Source organism: Perognathus longimembris, chromosome 28 (assembly GCF_023159225.1).
Source record: "Perognathus longimembris pacificus isolate PPM17 chromosome 28, ASM2315922v1, whole genome shotgun sequence".
Lineage (NCBI taxonomy): Eukaryota > Metazoa > Chordata > Mammalia > Rodentia > Heteromyidae > Perognathus > Perognathus longimembris.
In genome coordinates this window covers 59,538,254-59,559,134 of record NC_063188.1, presented here as the reverse complement: position 1 = coordinate 59,559,134, position 20,881 = coordinate 59,538,254, and the positions used below count along the sequence as shown (strand labels likewise).

At 41.2% G+C, this 20,881-nt stretch overlaps 2 protein-coding genes and 1 long non-coding RNA gene across 8 annotated transcripts in view; 1 reads left to right on the top strand and 2 right to left on the bottom strand.

Moving 5' to 3' along the window:
* Positions 1–10,892, bottom strand: part of Hdac8 (histone deacetylase 8) — a 252,699-nt gene extending 241,807 nt beyond the window's left edge. Inside the window, exons 1-4 of the mRNA XM_048336072.1 lie at positions 10,371–10,892; positions 9,803–9,855; positions 4,814–4,944; positions 2,990–3,131 (exon numbers count right to left, since the gene is read on the bottom strand). Of these exons, the coding sequence (XP_048192029.1) occupies positions 2,990–3,131; positions 4,814–4,944; positions 9,803–9,855; positions 10,371–10,481 (437 nt within the window). The 5' untranslated portion in view covers positions 10,482–10,892. The remainder of the gene's footprint in view (positions 1–2,989; positions 3,132–4,813; positions 4,945–9,802; positions 9,856–10,370) is intronic.
* Positions 1–20,881, top strand: part of LOC125343576 — a 29,326-nt gene that overhangs the window by 6,958 nt on the left and 1,487 nt on the right. The window lies entirely within an intron of this gene.
* The window catches only part of Phka1 (phosphorylase kinase regulatory subunit alpha 1), a 116,255-nt gene continuing 114,906 nt past the window's right edge, over positions 19,533–20,881 (bottom strand). For all 6 annotated transcript variants that reach the window (XM_048336066.1, XM_048336068.1, XM_048336067.1 and 3 more), the window contains one exon: positions 19,533–20,253. In XM_048336066.1, coding sequence (XP_048192023.1) covers positions 20,080–20,253 — 174 coding nt within the window. In that variant the 3' untranslated portion in view covers positions 19,533–20,079. The remainder of the gene's footprint in view (positions 20,254–20,881) is intronic.

The following is a 20,881-nucleotide window of genomic DNA, read 5'->3' as shown; positions in this document are numbered from 1 at the left end:
AGGAGTTGCCATTCAACAGGGTAGTTAATGAATACAGTGCCTCTTGATCAATGTTGCCCTTTAATATTCTCACCCATCCCTCCCATCCCACTCCTTCCCTCACTTTTCTTAACTTGTAGGTTATATATTGAATTTCTGGCCATTTAACAAGAAATGCACGTATACAATGCATCTTGATCTGTGTCATCCCTTCAACATCTTAACCACCCCGCTGCCCTGCTTCCACCCTCTCATTCCCTTATTTTTCTCAGTTCTGTGGTATATATAATGCATTCCTGCCTGCATTCTACTCATTTCCCCTGTTCATTCTTCTCTCCTTGCCTCCCTTGCAAATACCCATTTCCTTGTACTTATCTTATTAGGCTCTGACTTAGTCTTTCTGAAGAATTATACTATATGTGCTCTCCATAGATTCTAGTAAAAAAAAAACTTTTAAAAGTTATATTGGGGCTGGGGATATAGCCTAGTGGCAAGAGTGCCTGCCTCGGATACACGAGGCCCTAGGTTCGATTCCCCAGCACCACATATACAGAAAACGGCCAGAAGCGGCACTGTGGCTCAAGTGGCAGAGTGCTAGCCTTGAGCGGGAAGAAGCCAGGGACAGTGCTCAGGCCCTGAGTCCAAGGCCCAGGACTGGCCAAAAAAAAAAAAAAAAGTTATATTGGTTTAAAAATGTTGTACAATCACGCTTGCTTGGTCTTTCCCTTGAGAATATCTTTTATTACTTCTTAAGCTTAGAAAGCTATTCCCTTTTAGAAGTTTGTAATATTCATTCATTCTAGCTGATATAATTTTCTTTTTAAAATTTAACTTTTCAATCCAACTGCCACTTATTTTAGTGTACTACAGTAAGTAAAGGTATAAGTGCCACAATCTGTCACAATATTATTAATGAGCAATCCTTTCTTTTCTCATTCACTTGCAACACATCATTTTAATCATTTCCCCAATACAAATTAGATCTTGAAATTAAGTATAAGGACTATAAGTAGGTGGTGATCCCTGTTAAAATTTATGTTCTACATGGAAGGAAGTGGAGCTGTGGCTCAAAGTTTGGAGCACTGACCTCGAGTGAAAGAGCTCAGAAACAGATCCCAGGCTCTGAGTTCAAGCCCCAGTACACACACACACACACACACACACACACACACACACACACACACACACACACACACACACACACACACACACACACACACACACACACACACACACACACACACACACACACACACACACAAAATTTAAAGTGATCATTTGTCTCAATACCTTTTTTTGCCGTTCCTGGGCTTGAACTCTGGGCCTAGGCACTATCTCTGAGCTTCTTTTTGCTCATGGTTAGTGCTCAACCACTTGAGCCACAGTGCCACTTCCTGATCATTTGATAAAGAGGTGTCAGCACAGGTGTAATTAACTTGTAAAAAGATTTCAAGAGAAATGCCTGTTTTCTCTGAAATCAAAGTAAAACAAATTAGCCAATATCCAGATAATGACACTGGAAAGTTCACTCAGACAATACCTATCACCTTTAAATGTGCAGATTATGGGACTTGGAAAGATTAAATATCACACTGGATGCCCTATAAAATTAGAGGCTGTTAACTGTTAGTTACCTGCCAGCAGGTGGCACTTGGCCTACAGCAAAGTATTGAGGAAAAGAACTGCACCACTGAATCAAGGAAATGTTCCCAGACAACACATAGCAAAACTCTCCTAGATAAATGAGCTGTACCAAGAAAACTGAGTAACTGCAGGAATGAAAGAGAAAAAAAGGAATCTTAAAACCAATATGAAACAGGTGAAAATGAGGGAGGGGATAACACTGTTCAAGAAGAAAAGTACTCATGACCTTACCTATGAACTACAACCCCTCTGCATATCTTTTACAATAAAATTTAAAAGAAAAAAAAACAATATGAAAGGCACCAGTCACAGAGAGAGTTCAATGTCTGTTCTAGGAAAAGGGAAATGGCTTCCTTCCTTGCTTCTAAATTCTTAGCTGGGCTATGAATTAAACTGATATAAAGATAGAGTAACTGAAGAAAAAACCATTTAAATTACTTTTATATGCATAATAGGTTTAGAACAGTGTGAAATTAAAAGAAGTGTGAGATTTTTTTATTTTTATTTATTTATTTTTTTGGCCAGTCCTGGGCCATGAACTCAGGGCCTGAGCACTGCCCCTGGCTTCTTTTTGCTCAAGGCTAACACTCTGCCACTTGAGCCACAGCGCCACTTCTGGCCGTTTTCTACATATGTGGTGCTGTGGAATCGAACCCAGGGCTTCTTGTATAGGAGGCAAGCTCTCTTGCCACTAGGCCATATTCCCAGCCCCGAAGTGTGAGATTATTATAAGCATGAGGAGCTACAGAATGGACTAGCAGCTGGAAACTTCTGGTAGGGGCACAAGGAAAGGTGGGAGAGGGAGGCGCATAAAAAGTTTAGATTTGGGGTACTAACTGATTAATTGGCTTTGGACAGCCTGCCTGTATGGAGAGTAAGATAAAAATGATAAAAATGAAAAATGAATTTATTCACACCATAGCCAACAGGAAATCTGCTTAGTATATATTCATTGGTACCCTAATTCAAGCTTTCCTCTAATGATTCTAATTTTGTTAATGTTTTTAGGGTGTAAATCCCATGAAAACAGGGGAATAGCAAGCTGAAAAGAAATTTAGAGACTATTTACATGCTTTGTCCTACCCCTTTTGCTGGTAAAGAAACTGTGGACCCTGGAGGTCAACCTGTCCAAGTCGGCCAAGTTAACAAACAAAGTAGGCATAGAGTTGTGGTGTCCTTATTCTCAATGGTGTGTTCTACATTTTCACTACATTGGGTTATCTTCCTATTTCACATGCATATCTTCAGAACACCTTAAAAAGTGCTAGATACACATGTCTCTCAATAAATGTCAATATGATAAGCAGAGGAGTTTATACAATTGAATCAAGGAAACCATCAGAAAGCAGAAGGAGCATTTCCTTACTTCTTTGCATGATGCCATCCTCCAGACCAGTTAATCGCTACTTTACATATCCCATCCATCAGGCACTGGGCAGCTGTGATTGTAGCCCCTCCTACTGCTGCAGCAAACTCAAATATCCCTTCAGTAGCTGGGCAATCATAACCTGAAGGCAGAAACCAGAAGGGCTTGTTAAAGATGACCTGGAGAAGGAGGAGGAATAGGTTGAAGTGCCACAACATTCTCTTAGCAAAAGCTACTGCACTGACATCAGTACCAACTGAGACAGAAATCTCTTCACTGCTGAAGAATGTTGGAACTAGAAAGGATAAATATTCAAGATAAACTAATCATAACCTAGAGATAGGGCAAACAAAGTGAGAGGTGATGTATCTTGCTATGGTAGCATACAGCCTGGTTTGGAGTTTAGGTCTCTTGACCTGCTCCCTCAATCCAGTATCCTACTAAGCCATGTTGTTTCTTAAAACTATCCTACTAGTTACTTATGGGTTTTAGAAATGCATTTAAAAGCCAAGTGCTGGTGGCTCACGCCTGTAATCCTTGCTACTGAGGAGGCTAAGATCTGAGGATCAGTTTGAAGCCAGCCTGGGCAGGAAAATCCTGAGACTCTTATCTCCAATAAACTACTCAGAAAACACTGTAAGTGGCACTGTAGCTCAGGGAGAGAGCCCAGTCTCCAAGCCCCAGGACCTGTAAGCACTGTTTTTGAGCTTTTTTTTGCTCAAAGCTAGCACTCTACCACTTGAGCCATAGTTCCACATCTGGCTTTTTTGTATTTTATTGGAGATAAGAATCTCATAGGCTTTCCTGCCCAGCCTTGCTTAGAATCTCAATCTTCAGATCTCAGCCTCCCGAGTATCTAGGATTACAAGTGTCAGCCACTGGTGCCCAGCTTAAAAATACATTTTAAAATCAGGAATCAGATAGAAAAGTTAACTACAACACGAGGTTAGAGGATGCTAAATCAACATATACTCAGCCAGACCAGATCTGAGTACTTTCATTAGGGCTGCATCAACTGAACTGTTTGTTTCTCCATTTGGATATCATTCAGTTTTGTTTAACTTGCATGCTTTTCTTGGTTAGTGGCTAAATCAAGAGATTAAAATGGACTGCTGAGAGCATAACTCAGTGGTTAGAGTGTATGCCTAATATGTTTGAAACCTTGGGTTCCATCTTCAGCAATTCATATGCACACATGCACCCACACAATTTCTTTTTCTCTCCTTACAGAGGGGTTACAGTTTCATATGTAAGGCAAGTACATTTCTTATCCAACTTGTTACCTCCTCCCTCATTTTCCCCCATCTCCCCCTTCCCCATTCCCCCCCCCCATGAATTGTACAGTTGGTTTACACCAATTGGTTTTGTAAGTATTGCTATTGCAATGGTTTGTCTTTTTATCCATTGTCTCTCGATTTTGGTATTCCCTTCCCCTTCCCTAGTTCCAATACACATATATACAGTATCCGGAGTACTAAGATCAGCTACATATTTTCTTAATTAAGCATTTAAAGTCATTATAAAAGTTATAAAATATGAATCAATAAGGCTGGGAATATGGCCTAGTGGCAAGAGATCTTGCCTCCTATACAAGAAGCCCTGGGTTCAATTCCCCAGCACCACATATGTAGAAAACGGCCAGAAGTGGCGCTGTGGCTCAAGTGGCAGAGTGCTAGCCTTGAGCAAAAAGAAGCCAGGGGCAGTGCTCAGGCCCTGAGTTCAAGCCCCAGGACTGGCATAAAACAAAACAAAACAAAAATATGAAGCAGTATAATCCAGATGGGGGTAGTTAAGTCTCCCATCATTGCCTGGGAAAGATATTACCTAGCCCATATTCTATGGAGTCAGGATGATCCTCGTCACCTTCTTGGCTGATCTTCTGGAGATGCTGTAGGTATGCATCAGTGTGGAAAGTGGCCATCTCCTCCATAGAGGCTACTTTGGGCTTCACTATCCTAAAAATAACAGAGACAACAAAGAGAGGTGAGGCAGACCCAGGGTATTCCGAAAGCTAGAGACAGGAGCCAGTAATCTGGGAGGAAAATACAACTACCAGCTCTGGTTCCAGTGAGCTGAAGTAATAAACAAATTTGGTCCCTCCACTGCACTGGAGAGACTCTACTTTCATGCAAAGTAATGATTCCACTAATAAAGGGAAAAAGGACATATTTCTTTCCACTAGTTATAGATAGACAGAAATAAGTGAGTAATTATATTTAAGTTAAACAAATTATCAAGGATCAGATAAACTTTATTTTGTGACAAACCAGTAAGCAGATATCTCCATTTTGAATTAGTTGCCAATTGGGATATATAACCCTTTCACCTAAGTCTTTTTTTACTTATTTGTTTTGGTTTTGGTGTTGGAAGTTCAATATAGGACCTTGCACATGCTAAGCATGTACTCTACTGCTGACCTACATCCTGGCTTCTTTATTTTAGAAGCAGCCAGGTTACCATGGGTTTAGAATTGGGAGTGTATACATTAACTGTTCTATACAGTTTCCTCATTTGTAAAACAGGGAACTGCATGGGACTTATGTGGGGAATAAATGAAAACAAAAATTTTTGTTGATGTGTGTGCCAAGACTGGGGTTTGAACTTAGGGCTGGGTGCTATTCTTTAGCTTTTTTGCTCAAATCTGATGCTTTCTTTACCACTTGATCCATAGCTCTTACTTCTGGCTTTTTACTGATTACTTGTATGTAAGAGTCTCGTGGACTTTCCTGCTGAGGCTGGCTTCAAACTGCAATCCTCAGATCTCAGCCTCCTGAGTAGCTATGATTACAGGCCCCCTCCACCAGAGTTCACCTCACAAAAAAACTCTTTGTGATTACATATCATCAATATTTGAGGAAACAAATTAGGGAAGATAAAAAAGTTTCTATGCTTGGCCTTTCCCATCTATCTATGAAAGGAAGGGGGGAGGAAAAATGATTGGAACTGGGCTTTACTCAGAACCTTTCAACCTACTTCTCAGAGAAAGTGACACACAGAGGAGCACATGAGAGAATAAAAGGACCTGGCCTAACGATAGGCTTTAATGCCTCTGATCTCTAGCCTGTTCCCCACTTCCTCTTTGTATCTTCACTGTACTTATGTTCTCCAGCCCTTGCCACTGAAAGAGCAAGGGACCAGCACACCAGCATCTCCTAGAAACTTGTGAAGATTGCAGAAGTTCAGCCTTTCCCCAGACTCAGTGAATCAGAATTAGTATTTTAATAAGCTGATTTTTTGTTAGAATTCAGGAAAATATAATTCTGGTTTATTGCTAGACAACATTGTTTCATATGTACATCAAACAGGTCAGCCACCCCCCCCAAAAAAAACCTCAGAAACTTCATAGGCAAAAAAGGAAAAAAAGAGAAACCTTTTTATCATTGGCCTTTTAAACCATCTTACATAAACCAACTACTTTATAGCAAAGCTTTGTATATACACAAAAAAGTTACTGGATTGCTCAGAATAAGGTTGTTTTTTATTTAAATTTTATATTTTTGTACATATTGTTAGGGGGTCAGCATTTTTAAAGATCTTGAGTAACCAAAGCACCCTTCAGAGCATTCTGGTCTACTTCTGACTACTTGTGGTATGACCATGTTCGTTATAATCTCAAAGGAGGAAAAGAAAGCCTTGTGCAAAAACAACAAAAATAACAAGGTGATTTTTAAAACAAGGTAATATTTCTTAAATTCAAGTTGAAGCAGCACAGATACAGGCCACAGAGATGTAGTCGTGTTTTATTTAATGTTTGCTGAACAGGGGCATGGCCACAAGTTTTTCACTGAATTAAAATGACTATAAAGGCTACTAGTACAACTAAGCTGCTCAGGAGAAAACCTATGGCTCAGCCTCAAAAATGAAATATTACAGCCAAGATTCAGTGATTCTTCTTCAAGAAAACTTGTCTATATCATCTGTCGATTAAAATTAAGTTTACAATTTCTTGGACTGTTTCCCAGACCTATTGGCTTTCTCTTATTGTACCTTCCTATGTATTATGTTAAATGTTAAAGCTTGAAAATACCAACTAAGCCAGGCCCTGGTGGCTCACATCTGTAATCCTAGCTACTCAGGAGGCTGAAATCTGAGGACTGTGGTCCAAAGCTAGCCCAGGCAGGAAAGTCTGTGAGACTACATTTTTGCCAGTCCTAGGGCTTGAACTCAGAGCCTGGGAACTGTCCCTGAGCATCTTTTGCTCAAGGCTAGGACTCTACCACTTGAGCCAGTGCTATTTCTGACCTTTTGTGTTTATGTGGTACTGAAGGCTTCATGCATGCTAGGCAAGCACTCTACCACTAAGCCACATTCCCAGTCCTCTGTGAGACTCTTACCTCCAAATGATTACCAAAGAGCCAGAATAAGAGCTGTGGCTCAAAGTGATAGAGCTCTAATCTTCAGCACAAATGATAAGGGACAATGTCCAGGGTATGAATTCAAGCAGTAGGACTGGCCTACAAGCCCATGGCACGCACACACACACAAAACAATCAAAAGCTACTTAAGTAGGGAAGACAGTTTGATTTTCTTTGCTGTTTGCAGTAAAATAATTTCAAACCCAAGTGTTACCAGAGATAATCTGAAGTTAAAACTTAGTGAGCTGTGCATCAGTGGCTCATGTCTGTGTTCCTAGCCTCTCATGAGGCTGAGATCTAAAGGATCACAGTTTGAGGCTAGCCTAGCAGAAAACTCCATGAGATTCCAACTCCAATTAATCACGCACAAAGCTGGGTGGGAGGTGTACCTTGAGTGGTTAATGTTACAAGGTTCGAGATTCCACTTCCCTCCAGAGTCCACCACGCAGAGACAGTCTCAAGCTGAGACGAATTTATTGGGAATGCAAAAAGCGAACTGACAGGCCAGGGATACAGCACAGACTTGGGAGCTGAAACTGCGACCCCTAACAGTCCTCAAGCCAGGTCTTATAAAGGTAAAAGCGTAGCACAGATGTAGGGGGTTGAGGCAGGGGGTAAGCAAGCCATTTACAGAAGCAGAATTTTGCGGTCATATTGACCTAATATTTATCTTCATTTTAACAATTGCTACCATGTTTCCCTAATCAAGATGGAGTCAGCTCTACTCCCCCCAAAAGTAAACATCAGCCTGGTAAGCATAAAGTCCTAAATTCAAATCCCAGTACTGAAAAAACAAAGACTCAAAACATTTAATGAAAGGCATACTGTTAAAATGACTGATCAAGGGGGTTAAATTAAATGGTGGCTGAAAAACATGTCTAAAGAGCTGGGTGCTGCCTGGAGCTGGTGGCTCATGCCCCTCATCTTAGCTACTCTAGAGGCTGAGATCTGAGGATGTCAGTTGAAAGCCAGCCTGGGCAGGAAAGTCCTTGAGACTCTCACCTCCAATTAGCACCAGAAAACTGGAAGTGGCACTGTGGGTCAAGTGGCACAGCACTAGCCTTGAGCTGAAGAGCTCAGGGACAACCAGAGGTGCAGAGTTCAAGCCCCAGGAACAAACAAAACAAAACAAAACAAAAAACAAAAAAAAATCTTGGTGCTGGAGGCTCACAGTTTTAATCCTAGCTGTTCAGGAGACTGAAATCTGGAGATTGTGGTCAAAAGCCAGCCCACACAGGAAAATCTGTGAGAATTTTATCTCCAATTAACCAATAAAAAGCAGCAAGTGGTGATGTGACTCAAGTAGTAATAAGATGCAAGCCTTGAGCACAAGAGCTTAGGGACAGCATCCAGGCCCAGAGTTCAATTCCCAGGACTGGCATAAAAAATATAAAACGCACCTAACGGAGGTAACACCAGGCTGGGAGTGGTAGCACATTCCTGTAAATCTCATCACTTAAGAAGCAGAGGTTAGCTCTAGACCAGCCTGGGCTACACAGCAAAACAGTTTCAACTCTATCCATGAAAAAGAGGTACACAAGAAATTATTTGCTTAATTATAAAGATAAAATATGAAAGCAAGAGATATCATACAATACTAGTTGGCATAGAACACTTATCTATTTGGCCAGAAAATATCATATATATTACTTTATAAATGTGGCAGGCTCATATAGATGCATTTATAGTGCCATCAATACAGAATTGGCAATATTTTTATTCTTGGAGTCTGAACTCAAGGCCTTATTTTTGCTAGGCAAGTGCTCTTCCACTTGAGCCATATCTCCAGTCCAGTCCTTTTTTGTTTACTTATTTTTCAAATAGGGTCTTACATTTATGCCTAGGCTTGTCTATGCTGCTTATGTAGCTGAGATGACAGTCATGAGCTACCACAAATAGCTTCATTTTTTTAAAGAAGCACTTTGCTGGGTCTCGAGTCCTAGCTGGCCTCAGCAGTTTGTATGGGTCTTGACTTTCCTCCAAGCTAGGTCATTAAAGTATGGTGGTGGTAGAAGCATTTCTTTAAATCTTGGGCTGAACCTGCACCCTCAGATTTGGCTTAGGGGAACCAGCCCCCCCCCAAAAAAAACCCAAACAAAAACAAAAACCGAAGAGCAACATAACAGGCTTTTTTTTTCTACCAGACAGGTTTTAGTCCCCAAATGAACCCATCTGAAACTCTACACAAAATGCTTATCACACCCTGAAATCAAGTTGGATTTCTAATGAATTTTAACTGCCTCATGGTTTTTCAAGTTTTCTTAAATTTTCAAGAGCTTTCCTAAGGCTACAGGAAGATTATAGACACTATAAATACTCTCACAAAAAAGCTTTTGTTTTATTTCATAAAGGCAACATTCTCTCCTTAATTATCCCCCATGTGAAGTAGGACTAACAAGGCTATGTATGGCCTTCTAGCTTTAGGGATGAAAAGCTAGATGCGGAAAAGCCAACTTACCTCATGTGCTTATGCAGTGCATATGCTTCAATCAGAGAATGGACCATACTGGCCTAAAAATCATCAGCATAAAAAAAAGAAAGAAAGGCAGAGCAAAATCTCTTTAAAAGTTTAATTCAACGAAATCCTACAAACATCACCCAGACTGATGGAGCTATCTACTTTAGCTCGCCTCCCTTTCTTAACGGAGCACACTTTAGACAATACAAATATGAGCTATCAAAATCGCCCGGACAGTAGCTGCCTGGCGCCTTTATACAGATTATGGAGTTTCCACACTCTTCTCTTTCTCAACTTAAACAATCCCCTCCTAAAGAAACTCCCGCCCCTCCGTGCCATTCCCTCTGGTCCACACGACTCCCCTCCCCCCACCCCTCCCCCACCCACTTGCGGCGCTCTCCCAAACCTCCGTGAACACTTTCTTCTCACCTCTGCTTTAGGCACCCGACCGAGCTACTAATTTCTGTGGAGGATTTTTACACCCTCAGCTTCCCACAGCCCTCCCGTCTACCCCGACCACCCTTCATGCCTAAAACCCACACAGGACTTCCAACCCGATCTCTCTCACCCGCTTGGGAACCTTGGTCAGGGAGTCGCACACGCTGACATACTCGGGACTGTAAATGTAAACCGGGCGCAGCGGCTTCCCACCATTTCCTTGGGACTGTAGTTTGTCCATCTTCCGCTTCCCACCGTTGCGGAGGCACGGTCTGGATTCCCCTGTTTTCAGACTCAGCCTGGGCTCAGGTTCCTGCTGCTCAGATCGGCCGCAGCGGTGCTCCCCGGTCAAGATTCCTTCCTATTCTTGAGATCGCGGGAGCCACTACCCCTGCTCCTCAGCCAATTGTGGAGATGGATGGGCCTTCCCAGGACAGAAGAACCCGTCTCAGCAACAGCACCTCGAAGAAAGAAGGCTTGGCAGATGAACAAAAATGCCCAAACAGTCGCCAATTAGGATAGACGTTTTGTGACAGAAATAAGGATGGTCAAAACTAATCGTACCTTGTTGCCCTCCGGGGCCATTTGAGATGAAGTCAGACCAGACTCAAAGCATGCTGGGAGATGTAGTTTTTAAGACGTTTCGGTAGCGGAAGAGCTGGGGTGAAACACTAAAATAGCCATAAACTGGAGTTTTAGCAGGGACCTTTATGAATTGTTTCAGTCTGCAAATATCAGACATTTAAGTATTTAATGACAGATGCAATGTGGCCATCTACAGCCCACCACTCTCCAGCTCCATCAACTGCTTATCCGAAATATGGGCATGGATGTGTAGGGGAATCAATTAGTGATGTAAATGGTTTGAAAAGTTTGCACAGTAAATTCGGTGTGGCAGTTTCTAGTTTAACACTTATAATCTTAGAATCACAAGACTTTATTTAGGAAACTCTGATATCATGTTCCCAAGAGACTGTCTGATACTGTAAAAATTGCCTGGTAGATTAGAATCAAGCAATTTTGCTAAATGTACTCCCTCAATGTTGATGTAATAATAGAAAGTATGTAGGATGTGTTCAGTTGTGTTTGGAAATTGTAGTTCTTCCCTCCTTCCTTTGTTGTAAAACCAAACAAAGGCTAGGGAAATGTTTCAAGTTTGGTGTGCAGGTCCTGTTAGGAGTATCCATGGTTAATTTTAGAATTACAATCAGCATTTCCAGGTTCCTGGATGCTCCCAGGATCTAATACCAGCTGACCTGACCTACTAGCAACCCCAGAGACAGGCCAATATCTGTAACTTCTTTAAAGTCTAACTTGCTTTTTATTCTTTATTTAATTAATTTTATTTTTTGCCAGTCCTGGGTCTATCCTCCAGCTTCTTTTGCTCAAGGCTAGCACTTTACCACTTGAGCACCACTTCTAGCTTTTTCTGTTTATGTGGTAGTGAGAAATCGAACCCAGGGTTCACACATGCCAGGTGAGCACTCTACCACTAAGCCACATTCCCATCCAAATTCTTTTTTTTAATGAGATATGCACTATGCATATATTTTTCATGTCATACTTCCACAGTCCTATGAAAGAAATGATAAAGTACCCATTTAAGAGATGCAATTTGGAGCGAGAAAATAACTGCTTAAAGTTCCACACTTAAGGAGAAAAGCAGTAATTCAAAATCAGTACAGTGACACTGAAGGTTTATAATTTTCACTATATAAACCTGATTCCTCTAGGATGATTTTATGTTACATCTAACTTTGTTCAACTTTCCATTTATTAATACTTAGTACTTTGGAAATCTTTAGGGGGGAGGGTATGTTTTAAGTATTTATTCTCTAACTAGGATGTAACTTGTCCTACATAAAATAAGTGTGCAGTTCAGCTGTGAATTGAAAGATGAATTATAATCTAGTCCGTGCGCTCAGGAATCTGCATTCTTGTAGAGAAGATGAGGTGAATGCACAATAAACCATATACAATGCAATCAGATAATGAATATAGAATGCTTAGCTCAATTAAAACAAAAGCATTGTCAGGCATAGTAGGTGGTAACCTGACGTAATCCCATCGCTTGGGAGGCTGAGGTAAGAGGATCAAGAGTTTGAGGCCAGCCTGGGCTCTATTAGAATACTTTGTCTAAAACAACAAAATAAAATAAAACAATTGCTGGGTACCTGTAGCTCACATTTATAATCCTAGCTACTCAGGAGGCTGAGATCTGAGAGTCAAGATTAAAAGTCAGCTGAGGCACTCAAATCTGGGATTCTTATCTTCAATTAACCAATAAAAAGGCAGAAGCTGAGGTACTGCTCAAGTGATATAGCACCAGCTATGAGTGAAAAACCCCAAGCCAGAGCAAGAGGCTCTGAGTTCAAGCTCTGGTACCAGCATACATGCAGGCTTCACACACACACACACACACACACACACACGCACACAATATTTAGCATTCAATACTGGTATTCAATAAATGGTAAGTAGGATTCTCATACAACAGTCAGAGAGGACAAATAGGAATTTTCTCTGTGAATATGGGAGCCAGAGGAGGGCATGACTAGAATGAGCAGCATAAGCAAAAACAGCAGAAAATGTCTCATCTAGTTTAGCTGAATAACTACAGCTTAAAGAGCTTTTGAACAGCATACTAAAGAAAAGACTTCATTCTGTGGAAAATGGGGAGACATTTAGACAGATTTGTTTTCTGTGTGCTGGTACTGGGGCTTGACCTGAAGACTTTGTGCTCTTGCTTGGCTTTTTCATAGCTGGCACTCTTACTTCTTTTTTCTTTTTTTTTTTTTTTTTTGGCCAGTCCTGGGCCTTGGACTCAGGGCCTGAGCACCTTCCCTGGCTTCTTCCCGCTCAAGGCTAGCACTCTGCCACCTGAGCCACAGCGCCCCTTCTGGCCGTTTTCCATATATGTGGTGCTGGGGAATCGAACCCAGAGCTTCATGTGTAGGAGGCAAGCACTCTTGTCACTAGGCCATATTCCCAGCCCACTCTTACTTCTTATACCACATATCTAGTTCCAGCTTTTTACTGGTTAACTAGAGATGGGATTTCCTGGACTTTTCTGCCTGAGCTGGCTTTAAACCTCAATCATCATATTTCAGCCCCCTTAAGTAGCTGAGATTACAGGTGTGAACCATCAGTGCCTAGCTCATTTAGACTGATTTGGGTATGTGGTCCTGGAGATCAAACCCAGAATATTGTGCATGACAGGCAAGTGTGCTACCAAGAGAGCCACACTCTGTCCCTTATAAATATTTTTGAAAAAAATCTACAGTAACAGTGTATAGGAAAAAATAGTCATTGAAAGACTAGAGGCTGTGAGTCCCACAACTTCCCAGATAATGATTTAAACTAGGGTGATGGCAATGGAAAGAAACAGTTTCGTAAATCATAGGTTAAGAAGTTGCACGAGAAACACATTTTCCACATAAAAATGAAGTCATAAGAGTAGCTGAGACAGTCAACAGTACATGTTTTTCTCTCCTGTAGTGTATAATAGTCATGTTACAAAGATTTCAAAACCAAACTCATGATTTCCCCAGCCAAGTCCCTTCCATACTTTTCACATCTTTAATAGCTCAATGAAGATACTAAGATGGATCCATTTGCTTGGGCCAGAAATCTGAGGGTCATTTGTGTACATTTCTTTTGTCCCACCTGAAAAATCCAACCCATCATCAATTTCCATTATGTCTCTAGGATGTGCCTTACATACATTCACGTTTCCCTCTCTGTTGAGACACTACCCTCGTCTGAGAACTATTATCTTTGGCCTGGACTTTCTTCAATTTCCATATGGTCTCTCCTACTCTGGCTACCCTTACAAGCCATTCTCTATGCAGCACCAGAGGGAACTACTAAAAACAAAAAGTGAATTGGATCACATCATTAAAATCTGCCTGGCATCACAGAATCTTCTAGCTACAAAGCAGTAATTTTTGAAGATTCCTATTTGTGGATATTTGTAGTAGGAAAAAGACACAAGAAAGGAGACAATGGGCTGGGAATATGGCCTAGTGGTAAAGTGCTCTCCTCATATACATGAAGCCCTGGGTTCGATTACTTAGCACCACATATACAGAAAAGGCCAGAGGTGGCGCTGTGGCTCAAGTGGCAGAGTGCTAGTCTTGAGCAAAAGGAAGTCAGGGACAGTGCTCAGGCCTTGAGTTCAAGGCCCAGGACTGGCAAAAAAAAAAAGGACAAAAAAGAAATAGTTGAATCAAAACTAAGTTTTCCCAGCAATCAGGGAAGTCCTTTCAAGGAGGAAGAACCAATAAAAAATGTTACGAACTTCAAAAGGTCAACGATCCCTTTTCCTTTTAGATGCTCAATGGGGTTCTATGGGGTGGGTGGAACCAGAGGTAGGAGAAGCCAGATAACAGGAAGCCCCCTGGGGGAGGGGGGAATGAGGGACGAGGTAACAAACAGTACAAGAAATGTATCCAATGCCTAATATATGAAACTGTAACCTCTCTGTACATCAGTTTGATAATAAAAACTTAAATAAAAAAAAGAAATGAAGCCCCCACCCATGGTCTCCTTGATATGTGGTTGTCGGGGGGCGAGGGGAGAACAGTAGAGATCATGTCTGTAAAACAACAAACTTCTTTTCAAATGGTTTTTCCACGTTTTGGTCAGCAACTTTACATTATGTCTCTAAAACCAAACAACTGCTGAACAAGCACAAAAAGGTCTAGGATAGACCTATCAGAGGTTCACAAGAGCTCAATAGCTACGTACATATGATTATATAGGATGAGGCTAAGCAAGATGAACTCCCAGAGATGGAAACAGGAGGATTTTATCATTGTCGTTGGGTTTTACATGTTAGTTGAATTTCCTGTGGCGTACCCCAGGTGGCTGCTGTATATGATTTTGGTACAGTGGATATTGTATATATGCTTATCTGAACTAGGGAAGGGAAAGAAAAAGGAGGGAGGGTATAACAAATATGATGGGAAATGTACTCACTATCTTATTGTGTAACTGTATCACCTCTGTACATCACCTTGCCAAAATTTAATTTAAAAAAAAGAAATGAAGTACCCATCCTTATGTGTAGCCTCCTTTCTGACGGAATCTGACTGTGAAAAGAAGTAGTTTATTAGCCTGAGGGTTTATCAGAACCCAGCTTTGATTGTAGGTCAGAAGAGAACTTTCACATGCTCATAGAGAGGGGGTAAGAGCCTATGGGGCTATGGGAATTGACTGAAATGTGAAATCATGACATATTAGCAGTGTAAGTAGGTAATGAGACTTGTTCTGGGCCTTCTGGGCTAGGCAATGGGCCTTCAGGGCAAGATACAGAAAAGCAATTAACGCTCTAAATTCTTCACTGTAATCAGATAACTTGGAAATAGGTGTGTGTGTTCTTTCTCTTCTGGAGAGACAGCTGAACCTTTCAGTGCAGGAGTATTCTCAAATCGAACCAGTATCTTAGTACAGCACAAAATGAAGCAAGATAATTTAATTGTACAAAAGGTAAATTGATACACAATGCTCTGGAATTGGCACCTCATTCCTGCAGCAAATTTCATAGACTGGCTGGAGCCTTGCTAATGATGAAGACAACACAGATCATCCTACAAGTTTCTATCTTCAATTTTCTACATGCTTAATACCTATGTAGTCCTGAAATCAGAAAGAAATCCCTTGTCAAGGCTTCAGAAGAAGCCAGCTGAATCTTGGTTTACCAAGCTGATGATCTTGGTCAATTACTTGGCTTGCTTTCTTCAACCACTGTTGCTTAAAGGTGATCGTTGAACCTGAAAAGCCAGGTAGGTTGAACTGGGCCACTTTTTTTTTATCATCTCCCCTGCCTTTACTTGCTGGCAGAGGCATGTGAGAGGAAAAGCTTACACATTAAAAGGGCACTACCAGGGCTAGGAATGTGGCTTATTGGTAAAGTGCTCCCTCAGTACCACATAAACAAATACTTCTTTAAAAGGCACTACCAGGTTAGGTATGGGGGCACAGGCATGTGGTTCCATCTCAGGTAAAGACAGGATGATAAAGGTTTGAGGCCAGAATGGGAAAAAGTTAGTGAAACCTTATCTCAAAAACTAGCCTGCTGTAGTGGCATAAGCCTGTGTTCCCAGTTACTCCAGAAGCAATGGCAAAAACATTACAATTCAAAGCTGGCCTGGGCAAAGTTAATGTGAAATCCACTGGAATAAAATACTAAAACAAAGGTCTGAGAGTGAAACTTCCTAGGCAAAAAAGGCACTACCTTTTTGGCCAGATTCCTTGCTCATTTTATAATCTGTCCACCAATGCTTCAACATCTAACCTTGTTTTCATACCACCCCCTAATATCTTTTACCAAAGAATGTAGTTGCTACAAATGTGAACTCCTGAGCCAGACTACAACTCTACCACTTATGAACTGATTGACCTTGGAAAATATGCTTCACCTGTCGATGTCTCCATGCCCTTGGCTGTAAAATGGGGGTGCCAACAGTATCAAATGGTGACTGTGAAGGTGAAATGAGATTATCTATGCCACATGACTATATAATAATGTCTGCCATGTGATAAGCACTCAAATATTGGTAGTTTTAAGAACTATTATTCCTTAAAATTCCTTACTATTCCAAATATTCCTTAACATTTCTGGAAATTCCCCATTATTCTCCTCACCCCATACTACTACTAAAAGGTTATTACTAGTGGTTTGAACACAGTTTTTGTTTTGCTGGTTTTAGGACTTGAACTTAGAGCCTGGGCACCATCCTGAGCCTCTTTGTGCTCAAGGCTAGCACTCTACCACTTGAGCCACAGCTCTACTTCCAGCTTTTTTTCCTGAGCAGTTTATTAGAGATAAGCGTCTCATGGACTTTCCTGACTGGGCTGGCCTGAACTGTGATCTCAGCCTCCTGAGTAGCTAGGATGACAAGTGTGAGCCACTGGACCTGGCCAGACTGTTTATTTTGAGGCAATTCCTTAAAATAAATCAGATTTATCCTGGCACTGGTAGCTCACACTTGTCATCCTAGCTGCTCAGGAGGCTGACATCTGAGGACTATGCCAAGCCAGCTCAGGCAGAAAGTCTGTGAGACCATTAGCCCCAATTAAACGCTAAAAAGTTAGAAGTAGATCTGTATCTCAAGTGGAAAAATATTAGCCTTGAGCAAGAAAGCTCAGGGGCAGTGCCCAGGCCTTGAGTTCAAGCCTCAAGACCAGCAAAAACGACAAAGAATGACAATTCTTGCCCCTTCAATTGTATTAAATCTCCAGAATGTAGTGAAACTGAATTAACTAGTATCATTTTTATTAAAGAATGGCCATTGAATTTTATACATAAGATTATAGAAATATTTATAATATTTAGGAGAACAAACTGTTTTAAGTACCCTCCAATGGCTTAGAAGCCCCATTGGGCCCAACTGAAATTCTGACTAAAATTCCACCTTATTTCATTAGCATGATGATATTTTTCCTAATGACATCAATAAGCCTATTTAAATTTAGTGAGCATAGTTTGAGTATGTATCTGAACAAAACTGTGTTTCTTTACATATAGCATTAATGTATAATATATAATACATATCAAAATTATTCAAATTTGTTTCATGAGCTTTGCCTTTACTGTATAAAGAGTATGTAAAAATCAATCCACAAAATAAGCTCTCATCATAAAAACACACAGTTTTGTGCACTGGCACCAAACTTGATTTAATTGCAAATTCTTATTCTTTATTCTATTTTCAAAACATGAATGTTTTAAAAAATTCCAACATTCTTTTTAAAGTATTACAAACTTAAAAGGAACAAAATATCAGTAGAGTTTTGTGAAAAGTTAAATAGCATGGCCTGGGGTCACAGAGACAGTTGTATAATCAACCCAGAGAGGTGCAGTCATCAGTGTCAATCCAGACAAATGAGTTCAGGAAGGAGTGGTGGCTTTCACTTGTGGCACTCCAGATGTACTTCCTGTGACTGGAGCATACTTACAGCCAATGAAAAGACAAAGTATTTCAGAAGAGATTGAGCAATCTCTTCAAAAGTGACCCCAAAATTTATGAATTAGAATGGTACTTACTGTGTATTTCCATGTGGTTGGAGAGAGGTACTAAAAGGCAGGGCATCCTCTCTTTGTCTTCACCATCTGTTTTCTATCACCCTACTATATTCACTTGTTCAATACATTCAGAGGATTGCCACTGGTTTTGGAATACATGTTTATAAAATTTTCTGCACCATCTAGTCCCATTCCTGTTATTGGAGAAAACCCTACACTCCAAGGGAAATTAAGGGATTCAAGTAGGAAATTATCTGAGTGCAAACAGGGAAACTAGCTACCACTACCAACAAATCAGAAGGAAAAGTAGAAGAAATGTTGTGCCAACCAAGTCTTCCTATGCATGAGACCAGAAGAGAAGATTGGAGGCATCCTTCCACTGCCTGTGTGTATCAGCTGGAGTTCTGCCCCATTCCGTTCATTTGCAACACTCATACTCACATGCTTACTCAGCCCACCAAATATACTCACAAACACACAATCTTATCACAAATACTACTTATTACACACAGGCACACACACACAGGCACACACACAGATACCATGATCCATGGACATGAACTCTAGAAGTGAATCTGTAAGTGGAAGTGTTTAAGAATAGATTTTGGGGGCTGGGGATATAGCCTAGTGGCAAGAGTGCCTGCCTCGGATACACGAGGCCCTAGGTTCGATTCCCCAGCACCACATATACAGAAAACGGCCAGAAGCGGCGCTGTGGCTCAAGTGGCAGAGTGCTAGCCTTGAGCGGGAAGAAGCCAGGGACAGTGCTCAGGCCCTGAGTCCAAGGCCCAGGACTGGCAAAAAAAAAAAAAGAATAGATTTTGGAGGGAATTAAGTGGGGCTGGTTGGTTGGCTATAGAAAATAAGTAGGTAAGTGAGACAGAGACAAAGAGTACAAGAAAATTGCTCAGCAGAGCAGCTACAGGTAGGACTTCTGGGCTTTTCTTTGTTGAAGATGGATGCTTCCATTCTCTGTGACATGTGGAATCCAGGGTAAGGCTGTCTGTAAGGAGCAGTCCATCGTGTGTGCCCATGGCTCTGTATGTGACACTGCCCACACATCTTCTCATCTTTCCTTTCCTTTCTGGAAATAGGCTCCCGACTCTATTGCTCTAGGTTATTCCACATATTCTGCTCTGAGTAGAAACAATCTTCATAAAGGGTGACTTCAAGTGTCAATACAAAATTTGCTGGCTCAGCTTGCACTGACCATCAAAAAGAGCGGGGTAGGTATCCTGGACAGAGACAGAGAGCACAACCATAGACAATTCTACAGAGAAACTATTTTATCATTTAGAATAAGGCAACTTGGGAGTGAAGAAGGAGATTATGATCTGGTATTTTCTTTTCCTAGGAAAAGGCACTTAATCGATGTTTCTAATTATAGCAATGTAAAATCCAACAACTTAAAAGTCCACTTACTGGAAGTAATATACCAAAACACCCACCACTCATGTAGACAACAATAAAACTATATATAAGAACCATCAAACCTGAAGAATAAGTTAATTATTAATACTTATTCCCTAAATAGGAGTTATGAAAAGAAGTTGGTAACATTATCTGCAGAATAAAAACACATGCACATTTTTATAAACTATGAATGAATTAAAAACAGTTTTTGAAGGCCTGGATGAGCTTATACACACTGAAGGTGAGTCTCCAAGTAAGGTTCTCTTCTTCTAAAGCAGTCAGTTTGCCAGAAAAGTTTTCTCTTATTGGAAGGAATGGGGCTAGAAGGGACACAAAGGAGTGATCAGGTGCTAGCATTTCAGTTCCATGCATAATCAACCAAAAAGGCCCAAGGCCTTCACTGCATTGCACAGATACTGTGGGGCAGGAACTCCTGCACGTAGGTGGCAGCTGCCTTGGAGAGGTAGGTCATGGTGCCAAACCTGCCACTCGGAGCACTGTCATATAGAAGAGTACAGATGCCAGATGCAGGATCCTTTGCCAACATGGTATCATCTGCGCCGAGGGTTTTCTGTTTGGTTTTTAAGAGTGGGAAAACACATGGGAAAGGAAAAAATTACTAATCCTACCAAGTAAAATCCTGGTTAGTATAACTCATAGCCTCTTCCCCATTACTAGTTAGTTGACTACTAAGCTACTTAGCCAGGAATGGATAAGGTTTATGGCCAAAATAACAAATATGGGTTGTGCTGGTACTGGGGCTTGAACTCTCTCTCCCTTGGCTTGCGCTCCAGCATGGTACTCTACCACTTGAGTCATAGTTCTACTTCCACTTTTTTTTTTTTTTTGGCCAGTCCTGGGCCTTGGACTCAGGGCCTGAGCACTGTCCCTGGCTTCTTTTTGCTCAAGGCTAGCACTCTGCCACTTGAGTCACAGCGCCGCTTCTGGCCGTTTTCTGTATATGTGGTGCTGGGGAATCGAACCTAGGGCCTCATGTATCCGAGGCAGGCACTCTTGCCACTAGGCTATATCCCCAGCCCCCTACTTCCACTTTTTGGTGGTTAATTGGAAACAAGAGTCTCACAGCCTTTTTTTTAAACTCAGCTAGCTTAAAACTTTGATCCTCAGATTTCAGACTCTTGAGTAGCTAGGATGAGGTACAGGTGCCAAACTATGAACATGACTGTCTAAACATGCCT